The sequence below is a fragment of the Maniola hyperantus genome, chromosome 13 (genome assembly GCF_902806685.2).
Source record: "Maniola hyperantus chromosome 13, iAphHyp1.2, whole genome shotgun sequence".
NCBI classification, from domain to species: domain Eukaryota; kingdom Metazoa; phylum Arthropoda; class Insecta; order Lepidoptera; family Nymphalidae; genus Maniola; species Maniola hyperantus.
The window spans coordinates 6722532-6737961 of NC_048548.1; the positions used below are offsets into that span (position 1 = coordinate 6722532).

General features: G+C 37.6%; 1 protein-coding gene across 2 annotated transcripts; it reads left to right on the forward strand.

Moving 5' to 3' along the window:
* The first annotated feature begins 517 nt into the window (after positions 1–517).
* LOC117988019 (casein kinase I-like) lies at positions 518–11308 on the forward strand. Of its 2 annotated transcripts, none has more exons than XM_034975123.2 (8): positions 518–858; positions 1380–1490; positions 2695–2887; positions 5507–5649; positions 6563–6765; positions 7396–7555; positions 8236–8316; positions 9093–11308. In XM_034975123.2, the coding sequence occupies exons 1-8, from the start codon at positions 768–770 to the stop codon at positions 9164–9166; spliced, it is 1056 nt and encodes a 351-aa protein (XP_034831014.1). In that variant the 5' UTR covers positions 518–767; the 3' UTR covers positions 9167–11308. The 2 variants fall into 2 exon arrangements, with proteins under 2 accessions (XP_034831014.1, XP_034831015.1); XM_034975124.2 differs by having other exon boundaries at positions 9105–11308.
* The last annotated feature ends 4122 nt before the right edge of the window (positions 11309–15430 follow it).

Sequence of the window (15430 nt, forward strand, 5' to 3'; positions counted from 1 at the left end):
TTGTGCACTCATTCATGAAATCACGCATCCGTAAAAATACGAATCGAATGAGTACGAACCGAATACGGATGAGTGCACTGTGCACAAGGCCATTAACAGGGTATTTGACAGCATGTATTTATCTAACCGCCGTACTCAGAGTCGCTAATCGTTACTAAAGATTGAGTTAAAACGAGACAAATTTATGTGAGAGATATAGCTGTCACGTTTTAATTAAACTTAAGTAACGATTAAGCGACTCTGAGTACGGCTGTAAAACAATTTGCAAAACAAGTTTCATCAAACAGTTTTCGCAACAAGTTTCCGCAACAAGATACAACACTTATTTACACAAAACTTTTTGATAACCGCCGCGGCTTGTAATTATATTCTGTGAATAAACCAATGTTACCCGTGCCTACTGTACGGTATATCTAAATATTTTTAACTTGAACGCATTCAAATTGAACGAATGAAAAATATGTATTTTTTTAATCTGTGAATGAGAAAATGCTAGAGAATGAAGAATGAATGAAGATTGATTCAGAGGTTACAAAAAAATCTAAATGCGTGTGTGTAAAAGAGAATTTGTTAATATTTTGTAAAAGAAAGATAGTGTATATTTTAGATTCCTGCTATTAAACTACTTAAGGTCGACTGTGCAGAAGTTATTATTTGATATATTTCACCCAAAGTTCTATAGTTCTGTTGAGCAAAGATCTGCGTCTATCGCAAATATGGCCGTCCTGTAATGAATCGGCCATCAATGATATTAAAGTAATTTTATCATGCAAAATTTCAAAATGGAGCTTCGTGTTGGTAATAAATACAGACTAGGTCGTAAAATTGGCTCAGGATCCTTCGGAGACATTTATTTAGGTAAGTGAGAATAGAAACCATTGTAAACAAAGAAAGATGGTTGCTATTGTAGGCCAGCTGCATTTTTTTTGTTTCGAAATGCCTAGCTAAAAGCCCTTTCATGGTATAAGCTTATTATCTGAAACTAATTGCCCTTGCAACTTATTAATACCATAATTTTGGATTCAATCTTGTAGGTAATATTTATTTTATTGTTTTTTGTGATAACATGTGACTTGTTCTGCCTTGATTTTTGCGATGCTTGTACATAATTAAATAATGCATGTTGGTTTAATTTATTGCGCAAAAGATTACAATATTTCTGTCAAAATATAAAATCTGGATAATCACTGTAGTGTTATCAGTTTCTTTACATTTTAAATAGGTACTAACCATGAAAGCAAGGGCATAGAAAAGGGCGAAGTATATCTCATAAAATACCCGTTAAGAAGTCAATAAGCTCATTACTAACATTAAATACCAAACTACAGGAACTGTACCTGAATGAGTGATTATTATTAATAATTCATTTTACATTTCAGGAACACACATAGTAACAAGAAAGGAGGTAGCCATAAAATTAGAATGTAAAAGGACAAGACATCCACAGTTACACATAGAGAGCAAATTTTATAAACTTATGCAAGGGGGTGGTGAGTAACATGTATTGTGTTTATAATTATTTATATTGACACTTTTATGGTGACCTATTCTACACCTTATGTTGCTAATTAATTGGTAATTCTGTGTACCTTATTATCATAGATCTGAAGAGAAAGTGCAATTTGGGGTAAACATTATCCCTAATATAGAAATTAGTTTCAGGATTGGGGGATAAGATCCCACATTTAAAACTGATGTTTGTTTGTTCATAAAACAAGTCAAGGTAGCGTTAAAATTATCAGGCTACTAAAAATCACAATGTATGCACTACATGAACCTCACAATATGAATAAACTTTGGTGCTACTTAAGAAATTATTCAGGATTTATTGTCTCTTTCTCATAATATATCTACACATTTTTATTGCTACACCTTGGGTATGTAGTATGTAGGTTGTTTGGTTTGGTTTTAATTTTAAGTAAAATTGTGTACTATAATATGTTGATTAATGTGAGAGAAGTATATTGCTGCAAAGAAAAATGTTTGCATGTATTGAAATCCAAGTCCATAGAAATATTCTAAAAGCGATTACGCACTGCACTTCCGTCATCCGTCATCCGTCATCCGTGAGAATACCGGCGATTATCTACGACATAATATTTCATAAGCTACCATACAAAAACAAAAAGGAACGTATTTTCTCGGACTCGGATCTTATGAGTGCGTAACTGCCGTAACTCTTAAGGTTTTGATGTCTAATTACTATGAATGAAGCATTAAATAAAATTATTACTCTATTAGATATTCTTATCCAATAATGCACTAACTGCTTTAGCATTGAACATACAAACTTATATTAGTAAATTCACATCATTTTGTTTCTTATTAGCATTCCTCAGCTCATGAATCAAGAATATAATATTACTGAAGAAAAATATTATTATTTCATTGATTTATTATTTATTCATTGCTTTGTAAGTTTATAAAGTTTTACTTTGATTCAAAGTGTGTCACATCTGCTAGCCTCAAAGAGTATATATAAACTGTTGGTCCTGAACCTGATTTCTCCTATTCTGTCATTAGACTATGGGGGTGACGGAATAGAAAGTGCAACTGTGTTTGCACACTTGTGTTTAGCTAGTCTCTGGTGAGATTGTGTGCCATAATTAAACTTTGCTCAGGAGAAGATAATATGTATTATTATATATATATTGTAATAGGAAGTTTTATTAAACGTTTTTAATATGTCAACAGTTGGTATCCCAGCAATAAAATGGTGTGGCTCCGAGGGAGACTACAATGTTATGGTCATGGAACTACTGGGCCCTTCGTTGGAAGATCTCTTCAACTTCTGTTCGCGTCGCTTCTCCCTTAAGACTGTGCTCCTACTAGCAGACCAGCTCATCACTCGCATTGAGCACATACATTATAAGAACTTCATTCATAGGTAACTCACTTTAGAAATTTTCGAATCAATATATGATGCGTGCGATTAAAGTATTCAGACAACAGACAGACAGACAACAGACAGACAACAGAGCAAAGCGGTACTTCGCGCCCGAGCATAGGCTCCTACTCTATAAGGCGCAAGTCCGCCCTCACATGGAGTACTGCTCCCACCTTTGGGCTGGAGCACCCCAGTACCAACTCCTTCCATTTGATCGGATCCAAAGGCGGGCTGTTCGACTTGTGGACGATCCCAAACTAACCGCCTCGTTGGAAAGCCTGGAGCACCGCAGAGACGTTAGCTCTTAATGCGTGTTCTATCGCCTGTATAATGGGGAGTGCTCTGAAGAGCTTTTTGACCTCATTCCACCCTCTTTTTTCTACAACCGCACCGCGCGCCACCGTAAGGAATTTCACCCTCACCATCTGGGTGTCTGGTGCACTTCGACCGTCCGCTGCGCCAGATCCTTCTTTCCACGCACGTGCAAACTGTGGAACCAACTCCCATCGGCGGTGTTCCCACTAGATTATAACATGGGGTTATTCAAGGGGCGGACCAACAAATTCCTAAAAGGCCGGCAACGCATCGGCGGCTCCTCTGGTGCTGCAAATGTTCATGGGCGGCGGTAATCACTTAACATCAGGTGACCCGCCTGCTCGCTTGCTCGCTATATCTATTAAAAAAAAAAAAAAAAAAAAAGTATTTTAAAAATCCTGTGGAAACTTAATTTTTCAGAATAAAAAGTAGCCTAAGTCACTCTCCAGGTCTTTAACTATATCCATGCAAAAATCTCATTGATCCATTTCTCTGTTGCTGTGTAATTGAATAGCAAAGCAACAAACAAACACACTCTCACACTTATAATATTAGGGGTAGTGATTACTATTCAGACTTTACACTATAAAGAGGTGGTAAGTTTGGAGGTAATGCCTGAAACAACTTATCCACTATCCAATTTCTAAAATTCTTTAATAAATAGATAGTTACACTATCCCCAAATGCTATAGAGTATGAATTATTGTAGCCAAGAGCTAGTAAATGATATACAGTGAGTGTGGCAAGAAAAATGTCCATGTAATAATAATAATAATAATAATAAAAACTTGATTTACTGTTTCAATAATTATCTTCCTGTTAGTATTTGTTGCAAGATGTATAGAGTAAGATCTGTTTCAATACTAAAAAGTTATGAATATCTCTGGAACTTAGTATTAAAAACAGTGGCATCTATGTGCATCGTTTTCTTTTTAATGTTGCTAAAAAAGACAGAAAATGAAATTTGACACTACTAATTTAAACACTATGCTCAAGACTGGCACCTAAAGTCATGAACATTGACAGTTTTAAATTAAGTTGGTTAAGGCTGTCCTTTTTTTATTACACTGGTAAGAAAAAGATGCAAATAAGTACTCTAAAATTTACTTGTGATCAGAATCAGTACCAGTGCCATATTATAAACAGAAAGTGATGGTCAGGGCACTTCATGTTTATTAGTGCAGGTCATTTTATAAGGTTAAAGATAACGATGTAGCTATAATATTGCAGACAGTAGCCTTATCAACTATAGTACATGACCAAACTTACGACTTTCATTATAAATCTTGTTTATTTATTATCTAATTGATGTGTTTGTATTTAGATATAATCAATTCCTACAGCTGAGTCAATATTGTGCTACTAAGCTTATTAACCATTTACTTATGACAAAGGCATTGTTGACCTTTCATATTTATTTTAGGTAATTTTTTGTTAGGGCAGCGGTTTGAAAATCTACCTTATGTGTAAGAGTTTGAATTCTAGTTAGGGTGATGTCAAAATAATTATGTAAAACTGAACTATACACGAACAGATTACCGGCATAATGCTATAAGAGCCAATTTAGAAAATATAAAGCTTTACATAATAGTATAAAATAAACTCGCTTCCCGCTGTCTGTATGTATGTATCTATGAACGCGTAGATCTTTTAAACTACGCAACGGATTTTAATGCGGTTTTCACCAATAGATAGAGTGATTCAAGAGGAAGGTTTATAGGTATAGTTTAAGTCTCAAAAAATTAGTGATCCCTAGAAAAATTTAAATCTCACTGACACCACATTAGTATCTACACTTCACCCATGCAAAGCCGGGGCGGGTCGCTAGTTCCTTATAAAATTGAACCCAAGGTCTCCCATTTATAAGACCGCAGTGCTCACCACTGCGCCAGGGAGGTTATCATTATAGTACTTACTATGTAGTAATGTACATCGACCTTTAGAACAAGATAGCGAATTTGTAGAGCACTGTCTGTGTTGTTGAGACCGACAAAATGTCACATAGGTATGAGTGACAGAGACAACGCTCTACAAAGCCGAAATGTCATTCTAAAGGCAGATACATTACTAGCTGATGCCAGCGACTTCGTCCGCCTGGATATACTTTTTTAAATACCATGGGAACTCTTTGATTTTCAGAGATAAATAGTAGCCTGTGTCACTCTCCAGGTCTTTAACTATATCCATGCAAAAAATCACGTCGATCCGTTGCTCCGTTGTGGCGTGATTGGAGGACAAAGTAACAAACAAACAGACTTTCGCATTTATAATATGGGTAGTGATTATATTATTATTTACTTGCAGAGATATTAAGCCAGACAACTTTTTAATGGGCCTCGGCAAAAGAGGGAACTTAGTATACATTATAGATTTTGGACTAGCCAAGAAGTACAAAGATGGACGCACCAATCAACATATCCCATATAGAGAAAACAAAAACTTGACAGGTGAGTAGGTGTAGTTTGTAGAAGATTCTAAGGTTTCCATAAATGCACCCAGGGTGCATTTATGGAAACCTTGTAGTGTCAAAGTTTACGAATATAACTCAAATCATTTATTTTTACTACTTAGTTTATTCCGCGACAGGTCGAGATTGCTATCGGGGAGGCGGGGAGGGAACACCGCAAACCACCTGCACAGCCCCGCGGTATCCCGGTGCGGGCTAGCGCGGGTGACGTGTGGGTGTTCGGGGCGTCCCCCCCGCCTCATACCCTGATTGCCATCTCGACCTGTCGCGTACTATATACACCTTGTACGATGTTACGGAATTCTTCGTGTGCGAGTCCGACTCGCACTTGACCGTTTTTGTTATTGTACATAATATTTAAATAAGTTTTGTTCACTGTCTCAGACAAGTTTCTACCTTATGAAGTTTCGATCGTATAGAATCAGAACGAAGCTGCAATTGCTCCTTTCTTTTCAATACTATACCACAGTTCACGACAGTAAGGTTATTTACCTTGTAACAAAACGTCGAGACTTCGCCGTCACTGAGAGGCGTCAAATGTTCATGTAGGAACATTTGTCGCCTGTCAGTGACGATTTTTTAAAGAATATTAGCCATATTAAATGACTAATATTCCCGTTTCCTCCAACTAAGCGTCAGGCTTGTGCTAGGAGTAGGTACGACAATAGTGCAACGGGCGGGGTTTGAACCCGTCGACCTCTCGGTTTTCAGTCCACTTCTTTACCGGTTGAGCTATTTAGGCTCAAATAGTGAGCGAGCGTCAACCAATCAGAGGTGATTGCGATCGTGATAATTGTAGCTGTCATTCTACCGCAATCGAGCAGCTGGATCAAACCGAGAGTTACGTCACTCTAGTTCACTCTGACTATACTGTATCATATCCATGTTTTCAGGCACAGCAAGATATGCATCAATCAACACTCACCTAGGCATTGAACAGTCGCGACGTGACGACCTGGAGTCGCTGGGCTACGTGCTCATGTACTTCAACCGCGGCAGTCTGCCGTGGCAGGGCCTCAAGGCGGCCACCAAACGCCAGAAATACGAGAGAATATCTGAGAAGAAACTGTCCACACCGTTTGACGAGCTGTGCAAAGTAAGTGGGAACTGCAAATGCTGTGAGTGCCTCTTTGCAGATATTTAAGTTTTTAATTTGATAGGAATCGAATATAAATAAACTAATGATTTGAAGCTTATTTCGTAGTTTAACACATAATCTTCTATAATATAAAAATGAATCACCAAATGTGTTGGTCATCGCAAATCTGGAGAACCGCTGAACCGATTTCGCTAATTCTTTTTATAATATTCCTTGAAGTACGAGGATGGTTCTTACGGAAAGAAAAAATTTGATTTGACTGTTAGGCGGAACGAAGTTCGCCAGGGCAGCTAGTGTACGGTAAATAACGGGTATCTACCACAATTAAATCGATGCTTTGATTGAATTGTAAATTGGATAAACATAAATAGAAAGTTTTTAAGGGCATATTTTTCAATAATTGCCAAATAACTTTTAAGCTAAGGCATAAATTTAACGTTTTAACAGTTTTGGTAATAGAGAGAGAGCCAGTGCTGGCCAGCCCTTCGTTATTTTATAAAAGCGAATGTTTCTCTGCGTTCTGTGCCGCCGTAGGTATATTTCTAGGGTCATTTGACCAACTGAGCTCGGCCTGTCTTGACCTTTGTTTGAATACGTGTGTGCTAAGCGTAATGCGTCGTCCCGCAGAACCACCCGATCGAGTTCCAGCTGTACCTGAAGTACTGCCGGCGCCTGCGCTTCGAGGACCGGCCCGACTACGGCCACCTGCGCCAGCTGTTCCGCATGCTCCTCTACCGACAGGGTTTCACCTATGACTACGTTTTCGACTGGAATATGCTCAAGTTTGGTGAGTACAGTTCCATCATTATCAACCTATAGACGTCCACTGCTAGACATAGGTCTCTTGTAGTGACTTCCACATGCCACGGTCTTCCGCCGCCTGAATCCAGCTGCTTCCTGCGACTCGCCTGATGTTCATCCACCTAGTGAGGGGTCTTCCAACGCTGCGCTTTCTGATGCGAAGTCGCCATTCCAGCCCCTTGGGGCCCCATTGCCACTTAACCTTCGCCACCCGCTAAGCTATGTCGGTTACTCTGATGCTGCTAAGGATCTCCACATTACTGATTTGATCATGTAGAGTAACTCCAAGCATAGCTCTGTCCATCGCTCGCTGAGTGACTCGGAGCTTTGAGGCCTGTAGCCAGCGACAGTAGTTAGCAGTAGTAGTTAGTTTTAGATTAATGGGTCTGTGAGTAGGTGCTGTTCTTTGATACGAATGACTGACGAACCAATTGAATCGCGCCGACAATGAATGAATTAGATACCCGCCGTCGTGCCTCACTTCATACCAACAGTTAATACATTGATAATTCACCCACTGTGTAGTTCAAGATTAGTGCTATTCTTTCATGACGCTAATGTATAAGAGGGAAGGTGTTTCATTAATAACTTTTGTGAAGAATATTTACTTATCTAAAATAATTTTTATTTTCTGAACTCAATAAATAAAATTCTGTTAAATTTCAGGTCTTCCGCGAGGATCATTTCCACCTCTCGACCGCACGCTCAGACGCCCCGATCAAAATCAGGAACAGGAAGAAACAAGCCGTATGTATCATTTATAAACTAAAGTAGCTTGCAGAAAATATTATACATCAACCTTTAAAAAGAGATAGCAGTTTCGCAGAGCGTTGTCTCTATTCTTGAGAGCGACATACAAGACCTCACATAGGTATGGCTGTCCCCGGGATGTAAGCTAATTCTGTACCAAATTTGATCAAAATTGGTTAAATAAATAAATAAATAAAATAAAAATCTTTTTTATTCGAATAAACTTTTACAAGTACTTACGAATAGTCGGATGCATCTACCACTGGTTCGGAATGCCTTTCCTACCGAGAAGAACCAGCAAGAAACTCGGCGGTTGCTCTTTTCAAATATTTGATATAGGTACAAGATTATGCCATGTATAAAATAGTATTTGCAGTCTTGTGCGTTGCCGGAACGAGCTGCAGGTCAAATCCACGCTCTTTTATCATTTAGATAATCTTCAATTGTGTAATATGCTACGGTTAGACAGACCAGTAAAGCTAGCAGACAGACAGACACTTTCGCATTTATAATATTAGTGTGGATGTGGATATTAGATACCTCTGACCAAAAGGTGTATAGTAGGCACGTGCTACTCTTTCGAAAAAGCAAACCTACGAGGTGTAAATGTAACTCCAAATATTCTTTCACATCCCTAAACCCTTTTCATTCTGAAAGGAGACCCGAGCTCAGTAGTAGACTGGTGATGGGTTGATGAATTTGAGTGCTGGTATTTTATAATAGTTGTAGTTTGAAGGCCTAGTATTCAGTTAGCAAGTATAACCCACGTGTAGTGTCTGTGGCAGCGGCGCCGGGCCCCACGGCGCAGCCCAGCACCACGGTGGCGGCCATCTCGGAGTGGCGGTGAGGGAGCTCCGCGCGCCGCGCCGCCCCGCGCGCGCCGAGCGACGCGAGCCCACGGCGCCCGCCCCATGTTCGAGTGTTAAACTAACAATCAATTTTGTACGCATTCATGTTAAACGTTCATATATTGTAAATTATTTTTAGGCGAATCGTCGAGCGGACCGTGACCCGTCTCCGCGGCGTCTCGTTAAGGATGATTTATGTTAGACCGTGCCGGGCCCGAGCCGTGCCACATTCGAGGCACGTCTGACGCGCAGATGAGACGATCCACGAATTGCAATTTTATATGAATAAACGTAACATGGACGAGACTTGGACATGGTATGGCAAGTCTGATGTGACCTCATACAAATTGGCAATCTGTCTCGGATGTGGCACGGCTCGGGCCCCGCACGGTCTAATATGAATAATCCTTTATGATGCGACTCGTTTGAGCGTAGCGCATCCGTTCTGCCGCCTTATATCTAAAAAACGGTTAACTACAAAGAGTAGTTTTTGAGTTATCGTCCTAATATTTCTAAAAGCGAATGTTTCTAAATAACAATGTGACGTAGAACCAAGCTTTTGAATCTGGTCTTATATAGCAATTTTTTTTTAAATTCAGATATAAGTTAGCCCTTGAATGCAATCTCACCTGGTGGTAAGTGAAGATTGCAGTCTAAGATGGAAGCGGGCTAACCTGGAAGGGATTTGCAGTTTTTTATTAAACCCATGCCCCCTTTGGTTTCTACACGGCATCTCGCTAAATCACTTGGCAGCACGGCTTTGCCGGTAGGGTGGTAACTAGCCACGGCCGAAGCCTCCGACCAGACCAGAAATTCAGAAATCATAAAATTCCAAACTCCTGCCAGGAATCGACCCCGGGACCTCCCACTAATAAGACTACAGTGCTTACTACTCCAGGGAAGTCGTCGAATTTTTTTAGAAGCATCAGTTTTTCTAAATTCCCATATTTTTTGGCGATAACTAGCGGAGATCTATAGAGCGCATATTGACTTTGTTCGGACTTAAGATTGTTAAAACGAGACAGATTTATATAGAGATATGTTTGTCTTGTTTTAGCTCTGTCTTAGTCTGAGCAAATTCAAAGTACGCTCTATATATATCAGCTGTTAACTATTATTTACAGTAAACTACTTTTTAGATATAGGACGGCAGCATTGTACTTTTTGCTCAGTTATATTTAGATGTTAAGTAAAATGTAAATATATGAACGAGTGAAGCGTGTGAGCGATTTCCGATTTGAAAGCATGATGCCATGGTCACTCTCGATCGTACTATTGACAAATGCATTTATTTGACACTGTTCTGAGCTCTATTTCAGTTATACATATTGTATAAAAATATATTAATATATTTTGAGTAAAATCCAATCGACAATGCCTTGTTTTGATACCAATTAATTCATCATGGTGTTTCATTTACATGGCAATATAGTAAACTAAAGATAGCCCGCGACTACGTCCGCTTTTTTAAAAATCCCGTGGGAACTGTTTGATTTTCCGGGATAAAAAGTTGCCTATGTCAGTTTCCGGGATGCAAGCTACCTCTGTACCAAATTTCATATAAATCGGTTAAACGGATGGGCTTTTAAAAATGCCGTGGGAACTCTTTGATTTTCCGTGATAAAAAGCCTATGTATATAAGTGTAGCCTATGTCCTTCCCCGGGATATAAGCTAATTCTGTACCAAATTTCATCAAAATCGGTTAAACTTAGGTCCCGAAAAGCTAGCAGACAGACAGGCAGACACACTTTCACATTCATAATATTAGTATGGATTGTACTGATTTTGGGTTTAGTTATGGTTTCGCAATGGGGTTTCACGTGCAATATGATTTCGAAACAGATTGTCTTCCATTTATCAGCTATCAATTAACAGTTGGTACAGTCAGTATCAAATAAAAATATAGAGTGATAAGGTGTCTAAAGATTAAATATTTCAACATGCCAAGACAAGAAAAAAATGCATTGGGAAAAATAGAATTATCTGGTCTTGACTGTACTATATAATGCGGGTGCCTAAATCGATACAAAACCTGAGTTACGCGCGTGTTTTAAATCAGTTCGAATCGTCCAGCCACTGCCATAGTTTTAATTAGGTAAGATAAATCTGAAGAAATAGCCATTTGTGTTAGAATAATGACTAGATTTTCATACGAAAATAGTTATATGTTTCATTCTGGTGGAAGACAATGTAAAATTTTAAATTCTTCATTGGCCGTAGTTTTGCGATACAATCGATCTGTCCATGACTACATGGACTACCAAAGCTGGGTACTCAAGCGAATGATGAACAAGTGAAAGCGATTGACAGCGTGCATACTGCCGGTTTGTGGTATCGAAACCAATGTTTTCTTATTCTGTACTAGATGATGCCCGCGACTTCGTCCGCGTGGATTCAAGTCTTTAAAATCCGGTGGGAACTCTTCGATTTTCCGGGATGAAAGCCTATGTCCATCCCTGGAATATAAACTATGTCTGCACCAATGGAAATGTTTCAAATTGTGCTACATGTACGCTTCCTTAAATTGTTGAGAAAAATCCCTTCATCGCGTGAAAATTAAAAATAATTAGTTTAAATGTATGGTGTAGTGCAACAAATGCACTGAAACTGCAAAACAAAAACTGGCCACGGTGATAAGGACAAAAATAATCATTTGTCACGTTCTAACAAGAGCTTAAATGCATAAAGCTATCTCGCTTTAACAGTAAGAGTCAAAATGGGGCATTTTCTACAGTTATTTGTTCTGAAGTATATTAACTGTTGACAGAGATGACATGTAGCGACTCGTTAAAGGAGATCGCCCGTGAACGGGCCCTCTTTTGTGGCGTCGTGTCAAAACTTAAATAATTTTTTTTAGAAATGTGTTATTTTTTTACGATTATGTTTTATAACGACTTTTTTTCACTATTATTGAAAATATCCACAATTACAGTTCGAATCGTAAACATGCATTTATTTTGAAGAAGTATTACTTAAATATAACCTCAATATCAGCAATATAAAAAATAAGATTTCTTTATAACCAGGGTGAATAAATAGAAATCGTTTGCAGAATATAAAGAGTTAATTATTTGTCTACAAAATAAAATTAAAACCATGGTGACATAACAATTATATTAGGGGGGGCCCAAAGCTCCTAAGAAAATGGGCAATCTCTTTTATTTGAAAAAGTAGATACCTTGTATTAGTAATTGTAATAATAATGTTTTATAAATTCGTTCACTAGGGCAAGTCTTATTTAATAGCTGCTACGTACTTTAACTAGCTGTTGCCTGCGACTTCGTCCGCGTCCCTCGGGAACTGTCTTTTCCGATTTTCCAATAAATTTCTTTCATACAAATCTTTACCTGACAATCACAAATTACAACAAAAAAAAGAATTTTGATGTAGTCGTTCGGAAGCTATGCGCGTGCGGCGATATTTCGGCGATTCATTATTATTTATATAGAAGACAAGGCGATATCATAAGTGGTTACTGCAATAAGCAGGCGTGACAGCAGATGGACGGGACTTAATTTCACCATAAAGGTTCTTTTTTACCATTTTGGTACGGAACTCTATAAACAGGTACAGCTCGCGTACTATGAGTACCTGTCTTAAATAACTTTTTAATACAGTTGCTCAAAAAGTGGCGTATTGCAGGGATGTATAGCGTTCGGGATGTGTAATTCGGGAGGTGATTACATACTCGTGCTTTTTTTTTTACCTTTCCCGAACTCGTGCGTTCTCTTTCCCAACTGTCAAAATAATGTCTATTAAAAGAAAAACCAACCTTGAAGTTTTTACTAAAAAAAATCATAGAAGTTTTTATGATTCATGCAAATATGTATATTTCTAAAAAGAAGCTACTAATTTGTTTCACAATCAGATTTAATGATTTGATTGAATGAGGGTTAGGTTTCATTTTATTTCATCTCATTAAATTTCATTTTCATTTCATATCAATAAAAAACTTCTACTGAAGACTTGGCTGTATAGTTCCCTTTGCCTACCAGAATGGGTGAAGAAAAAAAACTGCTTATATTCTACGGTTGGCGCCATTTTTCAGAAATTTTCTTTGCGAGTTTAGTTGTTTGTTGCACAAAATGAGTAATTTCGACCCTAGTTTTTTTGAATTCCGGTGGTGACCGGAACTCAGTATAATTGCACAAAATGCTTCGGAGAACATTTTACCGGAAAAGTCAAATAGTCGCTACATATCTACAATCTACATACGACGAATTTATTGCGTGGAGAGAAGAGAAAAAAGCAAATAGTTTTTCAGAAAATGTTAAGTTAGTTGAGTTTATTGTGTTTTTATTATTTTATTAAATTGCTTCATTTTTCGCAACTGTATTAAAAATAGTCGTTCAGTACACGTGCGGAACCGTCATTGCAACTTGTTCCGACTGTCAACCCTCGCCTTCGGCTGCGCCTCGGCTCGGGTAGACATTTGTCGAAACTCTTTGCAATGACAGTCTTTCCACACTTGTAATGAAATATAGTATTGATCTCATGTGAAGTACCAAAATCTTTCACCTCTGTATCTTATGTTAGCTAATTGTGGCACATATTACGAATTTAAATTATTATTTACAAATTATTATTAACTAGCTGATGATGCCCGCGACTTCGTACGCGTGGATTTAGGTTTCTAAAAATCCCGTGGGAACTCTTTGATGTTTCGGGATAAAAAGTAGCCTATGTCACTCTGTTGGTCTTAAACTATACCCATGCAAAAAATCACGTTGATCCGTTGCGACGTGATTGAAAGACAAACTAACAAACCAACAAACAAACACACTTTCGCATTTATAATGGGGGTAGTGATTTAATAGATGGAAGTGCATGCAAATTGTACAACACATTGTAATAGTACATTGAAGAATAAAATATTAAGCAGTCTTACAAAATGATTACTAAAACACTACCTTTAAAACTTAGTAACTAAAAAAATTAATAATAAATATTATTAGTAGGCCTTCCAACTATTAGTTTTGTCAGATTTTAATCCTTTGAATTATCTATTTTTCTTATAAAATAAAATTGAACTATCGTACATAACTGATGCCCGAGACTTCGCGTAGATTTAGATTTTTAAAATCTCCTTTCTGGAAATCGGTTAAAAATCCCGAGAGAACTCTGATTTTCCCATAGGCTACTTAATATGTCACTTTTAAGTCTTTAACTATAACCATGCCAAAAGTTGTACATCGATCCGTATCTCCGTCGTGATTGAAGGACAAATCAACAAACAAACATACTTCCGCATATTTAATAAATGGGTAATGATTCTATCGCTAGTTCCACACCATAGATACTATTAGAACACAAAATAGGTGACCACTTTAAATTCACGCTTATTTTAAATTCATTATAATCTTTATATTGAATAATTTAGCGTTTTTATATTCATTATCAAACAAATAAAATCATTCAATATTTTATTTTATGGTTCGTTAAAATAAAATAAATACCTATGAATAGAGCACTCCTAATACCTACTTATGGCTATCCCACTTTGTCTACCAAATTAAAAGTGAGACTTCGGACACCACTGGTGTTCAATCTCTGTCTCTCTCGCTCAGCAGTCGAGTGGGATAGCGATTAGTAGGTATTTGCTTCAAGTAGGTTTCAGGAGGAGGTTACATTCATGGGTAGAATGCATGATGCATTCATAGAAAAACCGGCCTAGTGAAGAAGTGAAGAACTCGCACACGAAGGGTTCCGTAGCACCGTATAAGTAACACTTTTTTAACATGGTGGACATTTTGATATTTTAACGGCAATAGAAATACATATTCTATGAAAATGTCAACTCTACCTATTACGGTTCACGAGATACAGCCCGCTGACAGACAGACGGACGGACAGCGAAGACTAAGTAATACCGTCCCGTTGGCACCCTTCGGGTACGGAACCCTAAAAAGAAAGCCTTGTAAAATATGACAGTTGATTGCATTTAATCTGTGGAAATATGATAATTGTATAATATGTTGATAATTAAAGTTACTGTCTCATATTGGATATGTGGAAATATTTATTGGACTTCATTAGACCATCCATCTCTAATATGACTGAGAATTAGGTTCAATTTTATGTAAATATATTATATTATATTTAAACTAGTATTTTGTTAAATTGATATCATGGGAATCTAATGTCCCACAGTTAGGATATTCCATGAGGTTTTAGTTGTTAAATATAGTCCATGTTATATTTAGTTATTTTTATAAAACCTAGCACATCGAAAAGGATTATAGTTGTGAAATTATTACTAACG